Source organism: Crinia signifera, chromosome 4, assembly GCF_055691185.1.
Source record: "Crinia signifera chromosome 4, ASM5569118v1, whole genome shotgun sequence".
NCBI classification, from domain to species: domain Eukaryota; kingdom Metazoa; phylum Chordata; class Amphibia; order Anura; family Myobatrachidae; genus Crinia; species Crinia signifera.
Genome location: NC_139220.1, coordinates 137,888,548 through 137,912,013, shown reverse-complemented (window position 1 = coordinate 137,912,013; position 23,466 = coordinate 137,888,548). Strand labels below are relative to the sequence as shown.

The 23,466-nt window shown below is 43.8% G+C and overlaps 1 protein-coding gene across 1 annotated transcript; it reads right to left on the bottom strand.

The window, feature by feature from the left end:
- Nucleotides 1-16,321: 16,321 nt before the first annotated feature.
- LOC146072980 (paraneoplastic antigen Ma2-like) lies at nt 16,322-17,710 on the bottom strand. Its single transcript, XM_083180150.1, has one exon. The coding sequence runs from the start codon at nt 17,708-17,710 to the stop codon at nt 16,322-16,324; it is 1,389 nt and encodes a 462-aa protein (XP_083036276.1).
- Between the last annotated feature and the right edge of the window lie 5,756 nt (nt 17,711-23,466).

Below are 23,466 nucleotides of genomic sequence, written 5' to 3'. Positions count from 1 at the left end.
GGGAAATCTACCTTCCTCCCATCAGCTCCCACGGTGGCAAAGCGTGCCTTCACAGGTACTTCCCAGCAGTCCTTTCGTGGGAACAGGTTTCGCCCCAAGGCCAGGGGCGCCTCTAATGCCAACAGAGGCACAAGAGGCAAGTTTAGGAAGCCTAACTCTTCCAGCACCCAGGACCATCCAAATGCCGCAGCGTCCTCTAAGCCTGCAGCATGACGGGGTTTTCCCGCCACGAGACTCTCTCGCGGTGGGAGCGCGATTGTTGCATTTCAGTCATGTGTGGGACGCCTCGGGTCTGGATTCCTGGGCCAGGGGTCTCATTTCACTAGGTTACAGGCTGGAATTCGACAAGCCCCCTCCCAGAAGATACTTCAGGTCGGCTCTTCCAGCGTCACAGGAGGACCAGGTTCGCCTCCAGGGGGCCATTACCAGGCTGCTTCAGTCTCAGGTAATTGTACCGGTTCCAAGCACGGAGCGGGGCCAGGGATATTATTCCAACCTATTCCTGGTACCGAAGCCAGACGGCTCAGTAAGGCCCATCCTGAATTTGAAATCACTGAACCCCTTCCTGCGTGTGTTCAAGTTCAGGATGGAGTCCTTGCGCTCAGTGATCGCCAGCCTAGAGAGAGGGGAGTTCTTGGCCTCCATAGACGTCAAGGACGCCTATTTACACATCCCTATCTGGCCCCCACACCAAGTCTATCTCAGATTTGCCTTGGGGAACGACCATTACCAATTCCGGGCCTTGCCTTTCGGCCTGTCGACTGCCCCGAGGGTTTTTACAAAGATAATGGCGGAAAGGATGTCACTACTCAGACTCCAAAGGGTGAATGTCGTGCCATACCTGGACGACCTGCTAATAAGGGCAGGTTCGGCAGAGGCTTTGAGGAGTGCTCTCAATCTGTCCATACGAGTCCTAAGAGACCACGGGTGGATTCTGAACATGTCCAAATCATCGCTGGTTCCGACCCAGAGGATGGTTTTCTTGGGCATGATACTGGATACATCGGAACAAAGAGTCTTTCTGCCGATGGAAAAGGTCAGTGCACTTAAGCAGCTGGTCAGGGAGGTTCTGGAGTCTCCTCTGGTACAGATCCATCTTTGCCTCCGACTCCTAGGCAAGATGGTGGCTTCATTCGAAGCAATACAATTTGGCCGTTTCCATTCCAGGATTATTCAATTGGACATTCTGACAAAGTGGTCCGGCTCCCCCCTGCAGATGCGCAGAAGGATTGGACTTGCACCAAGAACCAGGATCTCGCTACAGTGGTGGCTAGATTCATCCAATCTGTTAGCAGGCAGACGGTTCCAGATCCAGGACTGGACTCTGGTAACCACGGACGCCAGCCTGAGGGGCTGGGGGGCGGTGACACAGGGAGTCCGCCTCCAGGGTCGATGGACTCCACTGGAGTCAGGCCTGCACATCAACAAGCTGGAGTTGCGGGCGGTCTACTATGCCCTGTTACAGGCAGCTCCATTGTTACAGGGCAAGGCGATCCAGGTCCAGTCGGACAATGCTACCACCGTGGCCTATATAAACCGGCAGGGTGGTACCAAGAGCATGCCCTGCATGAGAGAAGCATCAAAGATTCTGTCTTGGGCGGAACTGAATGTCCAGGCCCTGTCTGCCATTTTCATCCCGGGGATCGACAATTGGGAGGCGGACTTCCTGAGTCGTCACGACCTCCACCCGGGAGAGTGGGGCCTTCACACTCAAGTGTTCGATGCCATAGTGGATCTGTGGGGGCTCCCTCAGATCGACCTGATGGCTTCACGACTAAACCACAAGGTAGCGATGTACTGTGCACAGGCCAGAGACCCAGGGGCGATAGCGGTGGACGCTCTCACCTGGACCTGGGATTTCCAATTGGTGTACCTGTTCCCACCTCTCCCATTGTTTGCTCGGGTGCTAAAGCGGCTCCGGCATCAGGGGACGGAGGCCATTCTGGTGGCACCAGATTGGCCAAGAAGGGCCTGGTACGGGGACATTCAGGCCATGCTAGTGGAAGACCCGTGGCGTCTGCCCATAAGAAGAGATCTGCTCCTCCAGGGCCCGTTCGTCTTTCAGGACTTACAGCGGCTACGTTTAACGGCCTGGAGGTTGAGCGGCAGATCCTAGTCCACAAGGGTCTACATCCCTCTGTCGTCAATACAATGATCAAGGCCAGGAAACCGGTGACGGCTTCCCACTATCACGTCATATGGCGAAGATATATTGCCTGGTGTGAGAAGAATGACTTGCCTCCGGCCAGCTTTCGTCTAAACAACCTGCTACGCTTCCTGCAGGCTGGTTTGGATAAGGGGCTCAGATTGGGTTCCTTAAAGGTCCAAATCTCCGCGCTGTCTGTGTTTTTCCAGAGAAAGATTGCGGCCTTGCCGGAAGTGCAAACCTTCTTACAAGGGGTTCTGAGGATCCAGCCCCCCTTTGTGCCTCCCACTGCACCATGGGATTTAGAAGTGGTTCTCACTTTCTTGAAATCTGCCCGGTTTGTTCCACTGGAGGAGTCTGAACTGCGACACCTCACTTGGAAGACTGTTGTTCTGCTGGCTCTGGCTTCGGCCAGGAGGGTATCCGAGCTTGGGGCTTTATCATGTCGGAGCCCTTACCTTGTGTTCCACAACGATAGGGCGGAGCTCAGGACCAGACCACAATTCCTTCCAAAGGTGGTGTCAGGGTTCCACCTAAACCAACTTATTGTCCTGAGTCCTTAGATGTGGTCCTAACCCTTAAAGGGTATGTCAAGCGCACAGCTAGGATCCGGAAGACGGACAGCCTTTTTGTGCTCTATGATGCGCAGAAGAAGGGGTTACCTGCTTCAACGCGTACCATTGCCAGGTGGATTAGATGTACTATCCAACAGGCCTATGCATCAGCTGGTTTATCGCTTCCTTTTTCAGTAAAGGCTCATTCAACCAGGTCTGTAGGTACCTCTTGGGCGGCTGCTCGAGGGGTGTCGGCAATGCAGCTCTGCAGGGCCGCAACTTGGTCAGGGCAACACACATTTGTGAAGTTCTACAAGTTTGACACCCTGGCCAGGGAGGATTCCCAGTTCGGGAATGCGGTTCTACAGCAGAATCCGCACGTTCCCACCCGTTCTGGTAGCTTTGGGACCTCCCCATAGTAGTGAAGCCCAGTATCCCATTGGACGGTAGAGAAAATAGGATTTTGGGTACCTACCGGTAAATCCTTTTCTCGTAGTCCATATGGGATACTGGGAGCCCACCTCGGTGCGGCTTTTCTGCTGTCAGATACTACTTCATTGTTAGGCTTATTGCCTTGGTTTCTATAGGATAGATATGTCTATAGACTTGTTTCTAGTTACAGGTGTCCTCTTAAGTTGTTAGGATTCACCTCTTTTATATGTTGTTGTTCGGTTGGGTGTGCTGGATGAATCTCACCACAATACATTATCACATACTCCTCACATGCTCTCCTTCGGCACAGTTTTTGCATTAACTGACTAGTGGAGGGAGATTGAGGGGAGGAGCCAGTGCACCCACACTGAAAGTTCTTTTATGTGCCTGTCTCTCCTGCGGAGGTCTCAATCCCCATAGTAGTGAAGCCCAGTATCCCATATGGACTACGAGAAAAGGATTTACCGGTAGGTACCCAAAATCCTATTTTTTTAACAAGCATGAATCACTTCACCATCAAAAGACACGAATACTTAGAACACGGGAGGTTAGTAAATTATTCTTTTTTTTTCCCAAACAGACCCGTTCACATTCATAACCAGCTGAGTTGCATCTCAGCACATTTACTCCTAAGCGAGAACAGTGTTTTTACTAGACATATGTTCACAACACATTTATCTTGCTTTTTTACAAGAATAGTTGTACGCTTATAGATTTTCTCTTTGGAGTTTGTGCCAGGAATAAACGTGTGCTGTGTATAACATCACATGGTTACTGTAAACATAAATAGAAAAACAGACTGACCAAGCGCAGATCTTTCCCAATTCTAATTGGCTGCTAGCTCATAAAGAGCTGCTCCACCCTTCTAAATACAACCTGAGAAAACACACAGCATGAGCAGAGCTTATATAGAATTGGATATAAAATGTATTATTAAATATTTATTATTTATTTCTTATATTTATTTCTTATTTTGAAATAACTATAACTAACATCAAATTCATCACAGAAAAAAAGCCAATAGAGGGTTAAATCTTTAACCCACTTTTGGCTATTTTCTGTGATGAATTTGATTTTAATGGGTAGGTGAGGAGGACCCAGCACAGGATGCGGCAACCCCACCCCTGGCTGGTTCAGGAGGCGCATCAGCCATGGGCCCCGGTATGACTCCCAGAAGCGGCGATCACCATCAGTGCACAGGATTTCCAGCCTGCAGGCCCTCCAGCAGACTGCACCAGCTCCAGGTGAAACTCAGCGGCGGCTTCCCCCAAAGGGAGGAGGTATGGCTACACTATCTCGAACTTGACCCAGCCTCACAAACTCTTCCCTCCGCATCACTGACTCTACCCAGCCTCACTGACTGACTCTTCCCTCTCTCCCCCGCCACCACCACCCACGCTGGCTCCCCTCCAGGGAAGATAGCCTGTTGAGCCCTTCTGCTGCTGTGAGCAGCATGATCAAAATGCAATTTGCTGCCTAGGAACTGGGCACTCCACCATATGTAACCCCGTGTCTCTCCTGTCTCATACACTGCACAGCAATCTATATTTGAACTGTCTCTGCATATTTATTACCTACCTGGCTGTTGTAACGACCAGTGGCGCCGCTGATGGCTGCCTAGGCGCTGTGCAGCTCAGCGAATATACTTTCCCTGTCTGATGACTACTGTCTCTACTTATATAGTTACCTACTTGGTTGCTGAAATGACCAGTAGCACTGCTGGTGGCTGCCTAGGCTCTGTGCTGCTTAAAAAAATCTATGTTCCCTGCATCTATTACCTCCAGGGTACATCAAGCGTATCCCTGTATGTGTTATGTATATCTGAACGGTCACTGTTTAACTGTAATTAACTGACTGTTGCACAGCAATCCAATCAAATTCCTAGTAAACGCAAGTATACCTGGCCAATAAAGCTGATTCTGATTCTGATTCTGATTTACACTGCTAAATCAAACTGGTTTTGCAGTATAAATGATTGCTGCTTTAAATTAAACTGGAGATTTCTTACCAAATCTCTCACTTTCTGATTCTCTCACCCTATTACATATTCCCCTATATGATTTTCTGGACCATTATACTGTAGATTCAGTAATGAGGCAATCATAATACAAGTATATTTCCTATTGTAAAGCACAATGGACTTTGTAGAGCTATAATAAAAACTGTAAATAAAAATAAAATAATAATAATCAACTATACATAAAGTATTATTTTTGTGCAGAAAACTCTCCCTCAAGCATGCATTGTTTATGCAACAGGTCTAAAATATTGTAAGACGCTTTAGTGGTGAAAGTTCACTCAAGTATTAGGAGAAAAGTGATAAATATATAAGCATGAACAACTGGTCATGAGAACTAGTATATTATTGTAAGTGATATTGCAGGCACACATTTCATTACAGACATAGCCGGTATCAAATGAACTGTGGTAATTTACCATAGCTAATGGATCGGCCCAGGGCTAACCAATTAGCCCTGAGCAATAGCACTTATCTGGGATTATGTTTTGGGTGCCTGAGGTGCCTCAAGCATTATTTGCTATAAGCAAATCCCAGATCCCTTTTTATTATCGACATAAAGCGGTTAATTTTCCATGTAGTAAAAATGGGCTACAAATGGATAGCCCAATATTATTATTGGGCTACTTTAGATGATTTTGGGCCAGATGCACTAAGCTTCAAAAGTAATAAAATGGAGAGTGATAAACAGACAGCCAATCAGCTCCTACCTGCCATGTCACAGACTGTGTTTGAAAAATGTCAGGCAGGAATTGATTGGCTGGCTGTTTATCACTCTCCATTTTATCACTTTTGAAGCTTAGTGCATCTGGCCCTGTGCTTTATATTTTGCTCATGCAATTGGATATCGACCTTAAATGTAAAATATATTGAGTATATAGTGTGTATTATTCTGATATATTTTATTTATTTATATATATTTGGTAAATCATTGTAAAGTTTATGCATTCATTTGATGTTGAAGTTACTCATGAGAAAATACAAAGTAACTTTCACTAAAAAATACAATAAATATTTGGGGCCACATGTAACAGGGTGTGAGAATCAGAAAGTGAGAGATTGTGGCACAGAGTTTCTTTATCTCACTTTCTGATTCTCACAACCTTTTACATTTGTCTCTCTGAGTCATTCCATGTGATTTACATTACTTTTCGTAAGTTTTAATGCACACACTAAAATTAAAAAACAGAACAAAAAAACAAACAAGGAATCACAGTGCTAATTGAGAGGAGGAATTAAAACACACCATGGGATTAGGGAGGCCAATCCCGGGATCCCGGGATTTAGGCCTAAAATCATCGGGATTTGAATCCTGGGATTGAAGCTTTCAATTAGTATCCCAGTAAGCTGGGCAGCGCTGAGCACTTTTTTTTTTAATTGAGTAATTTTTATTAGGCAAAAAATAAGGTATCACAGAACAGCACACCAACTTATGTGCACTTATCAGAAACATATGAAGTAATCACCAGGTTATGTATAATTTCAATATGTCTAACATTATACATTAGAAATGGAGTTGTTAATAAAATGTAGTACATCAAGTTCCCGCGGTGCCCATGCTCTGCGTTTTCAATATCTCACAAATATCTTGAGTTTTATTTTTAGTGAATTTAAAACTATTACAAACCTACAGTATACTAATAATAAAACAGAGAATTATGGCGATATACCAATACAGGATATATTAACACAGAATGAGGATATTATGTATAAGGGCAATACCTTAACAGACCATAGCACTCCATATCAGCTATAGACCCGAAGGCGCCATTCGGGTCAGCAAACAGAGATACATGTATACATTGTCATATCCAGATATATATCCATATAAGAGCACCCGGGCATATCATGACGAGACATATATAAACATTTGTACGCCATAACAAATTTAAAACAGAAGACAAAAAAGAAAGGTTATTGCCCTTCAAGCTACTGGAAAATTTCAAATAAACCACTCTATACTATCAAAACAAAATCCCCCCAAAAAGGAACCCAAAATAAGCCTCCCCATAGCCCCCCACCCTGTATGACCTAACCCCAACCTAGGTATACCTGGATCCCGAAAAGCCCAACACCCCCCAAAGAGCTATACTAGCTATCTATAGTAGGGAATAAATTAGCGGCTTTTAGCTATCAGCTAAACTATGCCTAAAGAAAAAAATGGTACTTGTGTACTTTCACGGCTCCCATCGCATGCCATCGCATGCCATATGTAGTGGCATGCGATGGGATGCGATTTTCCCGTGTTTTTATGTATTTTTATAAAATCACATGCGATCGCATCGCATGCGATCGCATCGCATGAGATCCCATGTGATCTGATGCGATGCGATGTAATTTTTCACAGAAATAATGGACATGGACATCATGTAAAATGCACGCCAAATGTCATTTTTCATACTGTACCACCCCCACTATCAACGCCAACTCGAAGCGTGGTGAGCGCAGCGAGCCCGCGTGGGGCGGTGGTATGCGTCCTACGACCTTTTCATACCCCCACTATCCACGTTGGCGTAGAGAATAGAAAGTGTGGCGAGCGCAGCGAGCCACCGAGCCCGAAGCGTGGCGAGCACAGCGAGCCCCGCGATGGGGACGTGGATACCTTCACAGGTATCCGTGTCCACTCGCGGGCTTCACTGGTATCCGCGTCCCCTCGCGGGGCTCGCTGCGCTCGCCACGCTTCGGGCTCGGTGGCTCGCTGCGCTTGCCACACTTTCTGTTCTCAACTCCACGCCAACGTGGATAGTGGGGGTATAAAAAAGGTCGTAGGATGCGTACCGCCGCCCCTCACAGGCTCGCTGCGCTTGCCACGCTTCGGGTTGGCGTTGATAGTGGGGGTGGTACAGTTTGAAAAATGACTTTTGGGGTGCATTTTACATGATTTTAACTCATGTCCATAATTTCTGTGAAAAATGACATCGCATCAGATCGCATGCGATCTAATGCGATCGCATGCGATGCGATTTTTCCCTGTACGATGCACATCGTGGGAGCCGTGAAAGTACACAAGTACCAAAAAAACTAATTTACCCCTACCTCCCACCCACCCAAGAAAAGGATAACCATAGTATGAACTATCTGGGGTAGTGGACAAGTGCTAAAGTATATCGGACGCAGTACTTGAGCGCAAAAATTATTTGAACAACCCCCCCCCCCATACAGGATAGTACAATTAGACATGAAAACTAGTCTGCAATGACAACTAGTCAGGCCATTTAACAAGTCCAAATTAGGGTAAGAGTGTAGTAGATGAAAAACAGAGAAGTCAGTCCGGTTATAGAAATAATAGAAAACATTATCTTGATTCCGGACAGATATATACGACGTTATCTTTTAATCCAGCCATGCGTCAAGGTGTCTTATATGTAAAAGCATATCAATAGTCCCATTCCAAAGGCCAAAAGGATAACAAGAGTACTGTATGTTCGCCACATGAGAGCGGTAGAGGGATCCATTGTCCTCAATTTTGAAAGCAGGGGAGAACATAATTATGTCATAATTGTCATAATTACATCCAGACCCTGAAGAAGAACACTTTTCCATTGAACAGGGCATCTCTGCAGGAGAAAGGGTCTCGTGAGGCCAGTATCAGGAGAAACAGGAATGTCTGGAATTGGAGGAGGTGGATCTGCCTCATTCATTCTGATATTTTGATCAGAGGTAGAAGAGGATGGCTGAGCAGTGACAATTGTAGCAGAGAGTGTGACCCCATATTGTCAGGGTCCCAACTAGGGATATTGAATAATACATAAAAATATGTGTATGGTGTATTTTGGAGGTGTATAAATATTGAAAAAAAATAACTGTTTACAGTTTTATAATATCTACCAAACATTGGACAAGATACATGACCTCTGTGTTAGGATTTTGTACACTCTGTTACTGTACATGGTTATGCTGTTAATATGAACTTCTTTCATGGCTTGATTATTAATTATCCCTCATGAGGGAGCAAACTATAACCAGAACTTTTCACAGAAAATGATGTGAAATAGTTAGTACTTGTTGGAAAATGCATGTGGAACAAACCCCCCTCCATTATAATGAGGTGGTATTGCCCTTCCAGTATATGCATAGCAGTTGGTAAAAGGACTGTTTTATTCTTCCTGGCAGTTGGGGGAGAGACGTTGGATTGAACTTATTGTACCCCAGGTAAACAGTTAAATAAAGTTGTTGTAGATTCAAACTGAAGGTATAAAAAGGGGGAGCAGGAGAGAGTGAGGAAAAAATTCTCCTGAGGAGATTGAGGAGGGCAGAAGTGTGCAGCCCTGGCAGATAGGAGAACTGACCTGTGAGGGAGAAAAGACTACTACCAGAGGCTCCGTGTGATGGCAGCTTCTACAGCTGACCAGACGCTGACAGGTGGCCTAAATCTCTGACTGGGCAGATAGTGTACATTCCGGTGGAAGGTACCAGAGGTGCGGCACATCATCACTGAAGGTGGCATCTGGGAGGAGATTGGGCGGAGGCCTAAAGAGTAAAGAACGGGATTGGTGAGTGCTGTCCAACACCCTGCATCACTCATAGCTACACAGGGAAAGACTGACAGATGATATATGACACCTCACTGCAGCTGCATTACAGCAAGGGAAAGATCACTACTACTCTAAGTTAGAGTATCATAAACATTGCACAAGTTGTCAGCACAGCTTTAGATCAGCAATGTAACGCTGTCTTCAGCACTGAGTATGTATAAGCGAGTTTATGTGCCTCCACCCCAAGCTTTGATGGTATAAAGATAGGTTATATCAATATGTATATATTTCTATGAGGGCGAGCTTGGGGAAACACCCTTTGAACTATCCAGCAACCAATAAAGTTAACAAGTTATTTGCATAACAATAATATTATTTACATAGGTAATTTCACACAACAAAAATAGGTGAAATAATGGCATTAATCATCACAACCAATTTTATTTGACTGGAACTTAAGACGTGTAGTCGTGTTTAGTAATATTTCTGGAATGCCTTCCTCAAGTAAAAAAGATTATACAAGCCTACCTTAGTCGGCTGAAACAAATAAACATATTTTACGTCACATGCAAGTGAATTAATATCTTCACCGTTTAAACAACAATTTCAATCAACAATAAAAAACATATAGTAATAAACCTTAAACTATTATTGCGCAATAATATGTATTTTAGTTAGTGTACACTAGTCTTGGTGTTACTATAAGCGCTTTTGTATTTTGTGCCGGGTTCCTTTGTTAACCATATACTGCAGTTCCTGAGCAAACTAAAGTTCCCACCTGAGTCCTGTAAGGTGAGTTTGTAAGTAATAGGAGTTGAACTTATATGAAGTGTTTGTAATCCAATCTAGAAATAGACTGCAAGATATTTACTGAAGGATTCAAAAAATGAGTTCCCGCTATGAAGGATCCGCTCTCTCCTAACCGGCTGTACTTTCCTGAATGGAATTTGTGTTATTAACAATCCACACTTGTATTCAATGTTATATAGTTCTACTATATTGGTTTGAATGAACTGTTGCTGCTGTATACAAAAAGGAGTATATTCTCTTAGATGCTAGATAGAATTATGTTCTGTTAATGAAACACTATCAGCTGATACTAGTGTAATAACAATGTCAGACACTTTTCCAGTCCACAAAGTGTCAGTTTCATAGATGTTTGGAGTGAAAACTTTAATAATGCTCTACGAAGAAACTTTTGTATCCTGCTAGTAATACTGCACTGTTAGGTTCCCAAAGATCTACTGTAAGCAGCTGTCTATTATTAAATACACCATTTTTATTCCGGATGTAATTTATCTGCAGTCTCTGGAAAGGTTTTCCCCAAGATCATCTGTAGTGTAGTCTTTCTGTATAAAAGCCCACAGTGGTATCCTTTATCTCTATATCTTATCACTTTGTGTTCCTTACAAATAGGACTTCTGTATTTTCTCAAATGTTCCCTGTATACAGCTTAACCCTTTAGTCTGTCATTCACAATTTCTCTGCTGCTGAAGTATAATTAGCTGCTCTCTTTATACCCAAATACAATGTCTCTGTATTGTACTTAAACTCCTTTTCCCTCTCACTCTCCTTATCTCACTTTTGTGCTGCTGGAGCTGTAATGATCTTGTAGACTATTGACTGTCAGGATGCCTTTATTATTACTTCACTGTGAGCACTGAAGGGGTTAATAGTTCTTTATTCAGGGGTTGCTGATCTAAAGCTGTGCTGACAACTTGTGCAATGTTTATGATACTCTAACTTAGAGTAGTAGTGATCTTTCCCTTGCTGTAATGCAGCTGCAGTGAGGTGTCATATATCATCTGTCAGTCTTTCCCTGTGTAGCTATGAGTGATGCAGGGTGTTGGACAGCACTCACCAATCCCGTTCTTTACTCTTTAGGCCTCCGCCCAATCTCCTCCCAGATGCCACCTTCAGTGATGATGTGCCGCACCTCTGGTACCTTCCACCGGAATGTACACTATCTGCCCAGTCAGAGATTTAGGCCACCTGTCAGCGTCTGGTCAGCTGTAGAAGCTGCCATCACACGGAGCCTCTGGTAGTAGTCTTTTCTCCCTCACAGGTCAGTTCTCCTATCTGCCAGGGCTGCACACTTCTGCCCTCCTCAATCTCCTCAGGAGAATTTTTTCCTCACTCTCTCCTGCTCCCCCTTTTTATACCTTCAGTTTGAATCTACAACAACTTTATTTAACTGTTTACCTGGGGTACAATAAGTTCAATCCAACGTCTCTCCCCCAACTGCCAGGAAGAATAAAACAGTCCTTTTACCAACTGCTATGCATATACTGGAAGGGCAATACCACCTCATTATAATGGAGGGGGGTTTGTTCCACATGCATTTTCCAACAAGTACTAACTATTTCACATCATTTTCTGTGAAAAGTTCTGGTTATAGTTTGCTCCCTCATGAGGGATAATTAATAATCAAGCCATGAAAGAAGTTCATATTAACAGCATAACCATGTACAGTAACAGAGTGTACAAAATCCTAACACAGAGGTCATGTATCTTGTCCAATGTTTGGTAGATATTATAAAACTGTAAACAGTTATTTTTTTTCAATATTTATACACCTCCAAAATACACCATACACATATTTTTATGTATTATTCAATATCCCTAGTTGGGACCCTGACAATATGGGGTCACACTTCTCCCCCTGGAGGTCAAGTTTGCAATTCCTTTTAAAACTTGCAAATCAGATCTCCACTTACCGATACATGAATACAGTCATGACATATAACAGATTCATAACATTGTAAATACTGTACATCAAATGTTTACTGGCAGACTCCCAAAATATGGCCAAGAATATACAATATTCGGGTGTACCACCCTATTAACAACAGTAGGACATCCCAATTGGTCATATGTTAGTATTCGTGGCGGTCTACGTACTCGGGCTGGTAGAGGAAGTTCACTTAGACAATCAGTTACAGAAATGTCACTCCCCCAACTCTCATCCGGAAATACGTAGTTCTCAATTAATTCTGGCTCTCTGTTTATGGCCTGCGGAGTTCCTGTATCTGTTTTTTGGTTAAAGTTCAATTCCCACGTGGATGCTGGATTTGTATTTCCATCTTGGTAGAAATATCCCATTTCTGTGTCAGTCTCATCCTCTCTGGCCTCTTCAGTTACCGGACCAACAGAAGAGGTAATTTTATTTTCTTTAGCAGGAATTGGTGCTGATTCAAGACTCTCTTTATCCACACTGGAAGGAAACACAATATCCTGGGTAATAGGTAATAGATGTTGACGATGGTAGGTGAGTATAGGTCCATCTGCATTTTCAGGGGCAATTTGATAAACTGGGATATCAGGCAATTTCTTTAATACTCTATAAGGAGTTTCTCTCCATCTGTTGGCCAATTTTTGTTTGCGAGGACTGCCCAGTCTCTTGAGAAGGACTCGATCCCCCGGCTTTAATACTTGTTCCTTTACTTTTCTGTCATACAGGGCTTTATTCTTTTCATTTTGTTTTCGGGTGGAGTCTTTTGCTAGATTATACGCGTTATTGAGTGCTTTTCTCAAATTGGCGACATACTTTGAATGGGATGGTGCTTTGACAGTGGTGGGAGAGGTGCCAAGGCTAATGTCAATAGGAAGTCTGGCCTCTCGTCCAAACATCAACAAATAGGGTGAATACCCAGTAGCTTCATTTCGGGTACAATTGTAGGCATGGACTAAATGACAGATGTACTTTTTCCATTTAAATTTCTGAGTGTGGTCAAGGGTTCCTAGCATATTCAATAGGGTTCGATTGAATCGCTCAGGTTGTGGGTCTCCTTGGGGATGATATGGTGTAGTTCTCGATTTCTTTATCCCACAAAGCTGGCACAACTCCTTAATTAGATGGCTCTCAAAATCAGGTCCTCTATCAGTGTGGATGCGAGCAGGTAGGCCATAATGCACAAAAAACTTCTCCCATAATGTATTGGCCACTGTAAGAGATTTCTGGTCGGTGGTTACAAAGGCTTGTGCATATCTAGTGAAATGGTCAGTGATGACAAGTATGTTGCTATCTTGTCCCGTAGGACTTTCTAAGGATAAGAAGTCAATGCATACGAGATCCATTGGGCCGGAACTCTGTAGACTGACCATACCAGCAGCATGTTGGGGCAAGGTTTTTCTCAGGATACAATTTCTGCAATTTTGGCAATAATTTTCAATGTCCTTGTTCATTAACGGCCAATATACCCTTTCAGCAATCAAATGTTGAGTTTTATCATAACCCAGGTGTCCATGTTGGTCATGAAGTGCTTTCAACACTATAGATACCAGTTCAGAAGGCAACACTAATTGGTCTTTAAACATACCAGTGGGTTTTAAAATTCTTCGGTACAGTATTCCCTGTTTGACTACTAAGTTTTTCCTTTGTCTACACAACACTTTGTACTTCAAGGTCACTGGAAATGGGCCTGACGACAAGTTCGGCTTTTGATATAGTCTCAACATTGCCCCATCTCAGTGTCAGCATTCTGTAATTGACGCATCTGTTCTTTGGACCACTTGGGTAAGTCTCTCATCTCGTCCTTAATGATCCAACAATACATCAGGGGTAGGGCCTTTCCAGAAGCTCCAAGTGCACTAACCTGTTCTGGTGAGTGCTGTTGCATGTAGGACACTTGATGACATAATCCTTGTAAGGCAGGAGCTGGTAATTCTATCCAGTCATCATTTTCGCTGATAGTGCCTCGTTGAGGTAACCGAGATAACGCATCGGCATCAACGTTATTGATACCAGGTTTGTATTTCAGACTAAAATTGTAATTGGATAAAGCAGCAAGCCACCTATGTCCAGTAGCATCAAGTTTAGCAGTGGAGTTTATGTACGTTAACGGGTTATTGTCCGTATGCACTGTGAAGGTAACTCCATATAAATAGTCATGGAACTTTTCCACCACCGCCCACTTAAGAGCAAGAAATTCAAGTTTATGCACTGCATAGTTCTTCTCACTAGACGACAGACTTCGACTAACATAGGCTACTGGTCGTAGGAGCTGGTCTTGCCACTGGTAAAGAACTCCTCCAATACCCTCCATGGACGCATCTATGTGGACTTCGTATGGTAACTCTGGATTTGCATAGGCTAATACTGGGGAGTGAGTCAGAAGATGTTTCAAGTTGTTAAAAGCCTCTTCACATGAAGCCGTCCAGCGTTCCCCAAATTCTTCTCGGGGCTTATAATAATTTTCCTGGTGCTTTCGTTGTTTTCCCACTGGAGGGTATCCCTTTGTTAGCTCCGTGAGGGGACGGGCAATCTTGGAATACTGTGGAACAAAACGCCGGTAATATCCACTGAATCCCAGAAAGGAACGTAGATCCTTCAATTTCACTGGTCTAGGCCACTCTTGCACTGCCACTATTTTATCAGGGTCCGTGGCGACGCCTTCTCTGCTGACTACATGCCCCAAATACTTGACGGTGGTCTGGCATAGCCGGCACTTGTCGATGGAAAGTTTCAATCCCTTTCGTTGTAGTCGCTCTAATACTTTCAGTAGCCGGAAGTTGTGCTCTTCCAATGTTTTTCCAAATACAATAACGTCATCAAGGTACACCAGCACTTCCCTATAGCACATGTCACCAATAACTTTCTCCATAGTTCGTTGGAAAGTGGCTGGAGCGCCTTTGATGCCTTGGGGCATCTTGAGGAACTCAAAAAACCCAATTGGACATATAAATGCGGTCTTCGCGCAGTCTTCAGGATGCATGGGAATTTGATAATATCCAGATCTCAAATCGAGCACCGAGAACCATTGGCTCCCTTGAAGGCAATCAAGGGCTTCTTCAACTTTTGGCACTGTATACTGGTCTTCAATTGTGCGATTATTAAGAGTCCGGTAGTCTATGCATAGTCGTATATCTCCATTCTTTTTCCTAGCCACTACAATAGGAGACGCATAAGGACTCTGTGATTCTGCGATGACATGGTTCTCAAGGAGATATTTTAGATGGAGACGTACATCTTCAAAATCGGCTGGGGCCAGCCTTCTGGACCTCTCTCTAAACGGTGTATCATCATTCAATCGGATCCGGTGCTCTACTCCCGTAACTGCTCCTAGATCCCACTCACTTAATGAGAAAACCGACTCCAGTGCTTTCAATTTGTTGATAAGCTGCTCTCTGTCTTGATAAGATATGTCGCTTCCATCAAAGCATTCGACTATTCTTTCTTGGAAGGTAACTCTGCGATCTTCAGACTGACTGATGTTTTCTTGATAGGCCATAGAGTTAAAGGAGTTGGCATCTCTTTCTGAGGAAAGGGAAGTCACTTTATCTTGATTTAGACACCAATTAGACAAGGTTTTGTATAGGTGAGAATTTGTGCCCACAATCACAGAAACGACGTCTTGCCCAGATGGAGAGTCAGGACACACTAATGCCAAAAAAGGTACTGGAGGTTGGGGTTCTGTGGTGTTGTCCAGAAATTGAATATGAGTGGTCACATACCCCAAATATGGGTATTTTTGATTACTTAGCCCCCAAATCACTAGGCCATCGATAGGATTTATTGGTATTTTAGTCAGGTGTTTATAATACCAACTCTCAAAGATGATCGATACTTGTGACCCACTATCCAATAAGACGTTACAATAATGTCCATTAACTAATGCTGGGACCATGGGGGCTTCTCCAACAATACCTCCTTGACACAGCTTAGTCCATTGAATACTCCCCATTGCTACCATCTCAGTTAATTGGGAGTCCGTGCGGGGTTCACCGACGTCCCTTGCAAGTTTTCCGAATGAGTAGATGTCCTGGGTTCAGTAGGATTCATCCTTCTATTGTATCCTCCCCTTTGAGGGCATTCAAAACTACGATGACCTAACTGCCCACAACTGTAGCAAGTGAACTGTCCTTGGTTATCAGATCTCCTATGGTACCCTCGTCCACGATTCATAGATAACCCTGACGTCATAGGGGGGCTTTGCGCATGTATTGCAATGAGTTGATCTAGCTTTTCATTTTGTTCTTCCATGAGTTTATATAGTCTATCATTCATTGGGGGTTCTTCCGGGGTTGGCAGTACGACTTTGACCCTCTTGAGACTTTTATCTCTATTTTCAATTTGTACTTCCTCGAGTTTCACCTCTTTAATTAATTCACTGAGGGTAGGAACTGGAACTTTGGACAGACTACATCGAAGCCTCCGGGCTACTGGGTTAGAGGTCAGTGCTCCCCTCAACACATATTTCATTCTCCTCCCATCGATCTCCTCTTCCTTAATTCCTCCTTTTTCTAGTAATTTATACAGGATTTTATCAATTCTGTAAATATATGTAGTGAGAGTTTCGTTTGGCTCTTGGTATGTGTGGTTCAATCTGGATAGGATGTCTCCTACATCCTCTAGAGTGCCAAAAGAATAGTCAAGTGCTTCAAAATAGTCTTTCAGGGTTGCTTGACTGTTGCTCCTTCGGGTAGCTTGAATGATGCCCATGGCGGGACCCCGAAGGCTTTCCACAATACGTTGTTTTTTTACATGTTCTGGGCATCTCCATTCCTCCGAATGTTGAGTAGCAGCCTCTCTCCAAGCCTCATATCCCTCCTCTCCAGTAGGTATAGGAAATATCCCAGAAAAAATTCGTAATCTTCGATATCCACCCTCATAGTGCCATCTTTCCATCTGACTAACAACTCTATCCATCATAGCATCTACCGGGGGCTCCAGCACCTGCTCCCTGGTACTATTGGTCTCAGAGTTAGGTTCCTTATTCCTTAATCCATCTCCAGTGGCACTTCCTACACGGTCTACAGTTATCTCTCGCTGATATTCAACGGGAACATCGGGCCATAGTAGCTTCCACCGCCTTTCAGGTAGTTGCGATATGATAATATGGGCAGGGATCAAGTTTCGGTCCAACTTATTTAAATTGGTGATCAATACTGTAATCACTTCCCCCGTATCTCCGGTCTGTTTATCAATTAACTTGGGTCTCTTTAACCCATATATTTTATCCACTCCCGTCAATATTTCTTCATCAGACATGTCATCAAAAGAACCCTCAATCCCAAAGCTGCATTCCATATCTAGTCCATGATCTTGACTCCACCTCTGTATATCGTGTTTGCTGGTGCTTTCCATTGTCGCAGCTGGATCTCAGCAGTGCCTCCAGAAATGTAACGCTGTCTTCAGCACTGAGTATGTATAAGCGAGTTTATGTGCCTCCACCCCAAGCTTTGATGGTATAAAGATAGGTTATATCAATATGTATATATTTCTATGAGGGCGAGCTTGGGGAAACACCCTTTGAACTATCCAGCAACCAATAAAGTTAACAAGTTATTTGCATAACAATAATATTATTTACATAGGTAATTTCACACAACAAAAATAGGTGAAATAATGGCATTAATCATCACAACCAATTTTATTTGACTGGAACTTAAGACGTGTAGTCGTGTTTAGTAATATTTCTGGAATGCCTTCCTCAAGTAAAAAAGATTATACAAGCCTACCTTAGTCGGCTGAAACAAATAAACATATTTTACGTCACATGCAAGTGAATTAATATCTTCACCGTTTAAACAACAATTTCAATCAACAATAAAAAACATATAGTAATAAACCTTAAACTATTATTGCGCAATAATATGTATTTTAGTTAGTGTACACTAGTCTTGGTGTTACTATAAGCGCTTTTGTATTTTGTGCCGGGTTCCTTTGTTAACCATATACTGCAGTTCCTGAGCAAACTAAAGTTCCCACCTGAGTCCTGTAAGGTGAGTTTGTAAGTAATAGGAGTTGAACTTATATGAAGTGTTTGTAATCCAATCTAGAAATAGACTGCAAGATATTTACTGAAGGATTCAAAAAATGAGTTCCCGCTATGAAGGATCCGCTCTCTCCTAACCGGCTGTACTTTCCTGAATGGAATTTGTGTTATTAACAATCCACACTTGTATTCAATGTTATATAGTTCTACTATATTGGTTTGAATGAACTGTTGCTGCTGTATACAAAAAGGAGTATATTCTCTTAGATGCTAGATAGAATTATGTTCTGTTAATGAAACACTATCAGCTGATACTAGTGTAATAACAATGTCAGACACTTTTCCAGTCCACAAAGTGTCAGTTTCATAGATGTTTGGAGTGAAAACTTTAATAATGCTCTACGAAGAAACTTTTGTATCCTGCTAGTAATACTGCACTGTTAGGTTCCCAAAGATCTACTGTAAGCAGCTGTCTATTATTAAATACACCATTTTTATTCCGGATGTAATTTATCTGCAGTCTCTGGAAAGGTTTTCCCCAAGATCATCTGTAGTGTAGTCTTTCTGTATAAAAGCCCACAGTGGTATCCTTTATCTCTATATCTTATCACTTTGTGTTCCTTACAAATAGGACTTCTGTATTTTCTCAAATGTTCCCTGTATACAGCTTAACCCTTTAGTCTGTCATTCACAATTTCTCTGCTGCTGAAGTATAATTAGCTGCTCTCTTTATACCCAAATACAATGTCTCTGTATTGTACTTAAACTCCTTTTCCCTCTCACTCTCCTTATCTCACTTTTGTGCTGCTGGAGCTGTAATGATCTTGTAGACTATTGACTGTCAGGATGCCTTTATTATTACTTCACTGTGAGCACTGAAGGGGTTAATAGTTCTTTATTCAGGGGTTGCTGATCTAAAGCTGTGCTGACAATTTGTGCAATGTTTATGATACTCTAACTTAGAGTAGTAGTGATCTTTCCCTTGCTGTAATGCAGCTGCAGTGAGGTGTCATATATCATCTGTCAGTCTTTCCCTGTGTAGCTATGAGTGATGCAGGGTGTTGGACAGCACTCACCAATCCCGTTCTTTACTCTTTAGGCCTCCGCCCAATCTCCTCCCAGATGCCACCTTCAGTGATGATGTGCCGCACCTCTGGTACCTTCCACCGGAATGTACACTATCTGCCCAGTCAGAGATTTAGGCCACCTGTCAGCGTCTGGTCAGCTGTAGAAGCTGCCATCACACGGAGCCTCTGGTAGTAGTCTTTTCTCCCTCACAGGTCAGTTCTCCTATCTGCCAGGGCTGCACACTTCTGCCCTCCTCAATCTCCTCAGGAGAATTTTTTCCTCACTCTCTCCTGCTCCCCCTTTTTATACCTTCAGTTTGAATCTACAACAACTTTATTTAACTGTTTACCTGGGGTACAATAAGTTCAATCCAACGTCTCTCCCCCAACTGCCAGGAAGAATAAAACAGTCCTTTTACCAACTGCTATGCATATACTGGAAGGGCAATACCACCTCATTATAATGGAGGGGGGTTTGTTCCACATGCATTTTCCAACAAGTACTAACTATTTCACATCATTTTCTGTGAAAAGTTCTGGTTATAGTTTGCTCCCTCATGAGGGATAATTAATAATCAAGCCATGAAAGAAGTTCATATTAACAGCATAACCATGTACAGTAACAGAGTGTACAAAATCCTAACACAGAGGTCATGTATCTGTGCATCCTCTGGGATGAGGCATTTAATGCCAGGATGATTTTAGAAACGGAGATAGCCATCACAGGATGCTCAAAGTTTCTGGAGCCAAGATGGCTGAGTCCCCTCCTAGGGAAGAGTCCCTCCGTGGCAGAGACAAATAATAACCAGGAGAGGTGTACAGAGCAGGCAATATAGCAGATTATGCAGTAGTTAGGTATACAAAGGTACAGTACCCAGGAGATGCGAGAGAAAGCCTCTGTGTATATCCCAGTGGCAGCAGGGCAGACACAATGGACAGGGATCAATCAGCAGTATGACACCCACAAAGGGAGACATGCAGAGAGTATCTAGGAAATGGACCAGGTAAGTCTCAGCAGCATGCTAAAGGGGGTAGTATGCTGGCAGTCGGAGCCGCGGGAGAAGAGACGTCCAAGATCGCGCCCGGCAGCATGGAGGACAGAGGCTCAGGCAGGCACAACAGGCTGTGTGGGCCACGCAGAAGAGCCGTGGAAGGTTCAGGAAAGGCAGAGGGCGCTCAGGAGGGTGAGTGGAGGAGAACAGGAGGTCCACGGGCACCGGGGCAGGATATTCAATCAGGATGTCAGCGGAGCCCACGCCACACACGTCCGCTCAAAGAATAGACCAGGCCACGCCCCCAGCGCTAAGCACTTTAGAATGGCTCAGAAGCTGCCCGGCTATCTGCTACGGGAACCCTGGTGGCCGATTGGTCCGCTGTCACTGTGTGCTCTGTGATGACAGGCATGAAGGCGCCCAGGCTGCGCAGCGTGACCCCTGACATCATGCCACGCTGCGCAGCCTGTCCGCTGCCATGCCTGTCAGTGCACTGCAGCACAAGCACACTGTCGCTCAGCCACATGCCCGCTGTGCTGCTACCGCCTGCCCGCCCGGCCGCTGGATGGATGGACATCGCTCCTGCTGCTGCCTGTCACCACTACCTCTGTAAGTGACAGTGCAGGGCAAGGGGATGGAGAAGAGTGGCGGGCGGGCAGGCGGGGTGGAGTAAGAGGACATTTATATTCATATTTGGGGGGGCGGGTCTTTTTTTGTTTTATTAGGGAGGCCAATGCCGGGATTCCCGGGATTGAAAAAATACCCCGGGATTGGCATCCCTACATGGAATATATGAAAAACAATTTATTGGCATGTATTCAATGTGGCTGGCGAGGGGGCAAGGATGATTTGTTTAACCCCAGCACCGGCTGCTCGCCCTGTTCTACAAAAGGTGAGGTTTGCGGCTAATGCAGCGAACTCTCTACATTTAGCTCCGAGCCTTGCCATTTTGGTGACCGCACACCCAGTTTCCATCTTGCTTTTTAGAAATAGCTAAATGGAAACGGCAAGAGCAGGGGGTGAGTAGAATACTGAGGGCGAGCTATGAAGGTGAGCAATAGGCACTGCTCGCTGTCATAGCTCCCCTCTTTGGTACTGAATATACCCCATTGAGTTGATAGGATGTTGTATATTAGATCAAATAAATCATAGAAAAACATATATAAAACCACATATTGGGTCTCTCACAGTGATATTTTGGATGACATAATATCCCATTCCTATAAATAACCTCCAAAGGAAATTTGTTTCAATGCCCTCGGATGCAATGGTCTCAACACTCTCTAGGATTAGGTTCTAACTTGCTTGATGGCTCCCTACTGTAGGTGCAGAATGAGTTCTTGGAGTGGAGACAGAGGGTCCTTATGGTCATCTGGCAATGATGTAAGTTTTGAAGGTCATCTGACAAATAATGTGCAAATTGGAGGTCCTGAGGTCTGTAAACCACACCTGACGTGTTTTTCCGGTTTTACCAGATTTTTCAATGCACAAAAAAAAATATACAATTTCTAATGCTACCGTTAGTGGGACATGGTTCTACATATTGGGAGTGCCTAAAACACCTAAACAGTTAAATAATAAATTGACAAAATAATTATTAAATAAAAATAATCAATAGTACATGAGTAACACAGGTGTTAGGAAGAAGTGTATCCACATAATGTAAGTAATTATAGACATACAGTAGCTATTTAACTGGCTAGTTTCTCAAAAAATAGTGGGTAAAGTAAAAGTAAATACATGAAATAATAGCAACTAATAATATACAGCTCAAAATACCTAACAAAAATGTAAAATAATAAAAAATTAGATGACCATAGAATTTATAAAAAAAAGATCGGTACTTGTTTCCTAGCACGGCGCCAGTGATAAAAATTGCTTCAGGTTGGCGTTCATCGTGGGGTGGCGTTAACAATGGGGGGGCATCTGTCATGTAAAATACCCATAAGGGTGGGTATACAATGAAAAATCGGGTCCATTGGCCCATTTAACATTGTTCCCTATGTAAAATCGGGTCCATCGCATCGGTCACATCGCATGCGTTAACTTAAGGCATGCGATGGATGCGGTTTTTTAATTGTCGGCGAAAAGGCTAAAAAATAGCCCTAAAATCGTGTCGGTCGCATCCATTGCATACCTTAGGTTAAGGTATGCGATCACCTACGACGGGCGCCGTGCTAGGAAACAAGTACCAAAAGATCAAATAAAATACATTTGAAGATAAACAATGAAAAAACAATAAAATTAGAAAAAAAATATAGAAATTTAACATGTAAAATACATAAGATAGCATGATTATATGTATATAAGTCAGTATATGAAAATATATTAAAAGCAATAGAAGAGATGTGGCATGTTTTATCATTTGAATGATATAATGTTTCACATGCTCTTTATTGAGTGGTTGGAGAAAGGCTCTGCATTTTTATGTCATGACATCTTAACATTCACCTTTACAGACTGCAACTACCACTGAGGACAAGCATTTGACCACACCACGGTAAGCCTGCAGGCCACCGTGCTTCTCACAAGAGTGGGCAGGATGGACATGGGTGGACAACTTTAAAAGTTTGACATTTCTTCTAGTTTGCTGAAATTTCCAAACACCCTGCTTCTGTGTAAATCTATAGCTAGCTATGTTACCATTCAGCACATTCTCAGCATGGTATCAGATTAAACACCCACTGCTATGCGATAACAACAGATTACATGTATAAACTATAACATTGCACAATCTCAACCGTTATTTCAAGCTACTCTACAGATGTAGCCAAGCTAATCCTTGGCCGGCTTCCGCCAGATCCCTTTCAATGGCGAGCACCGGTGAAAGGGACTGGGACGCGCGTGCGTCTTGCGCGCATCCCAGTAACATGGCGGCTGGGCAGCGTCTCTGCTTCAGCGAGACGCTGCCCAGTTCGGGGGGGTCGGGGCAGCGAGGAGGACTGGCAGCGGGGGAGGCGGTGGAGACCGGTGGCAGGCTCCGTTGCCACGGGGCACGCGAGGGTCACGTGCGCGCGCGCCCCTGGTGGTAGCTCGACGCTGGCGGGGGCTGGCGATAGAATCTCC

What these genes read in the sequence shown, in the direction of transcription:
- LOC146072980 (XM_083180150.1), bottom strand. Translation starts at nt 17,710, where the DNA reads ATGGAAAGCACCAGCAAACACGATATACAGAGGTGGAGTCAAGATCAT.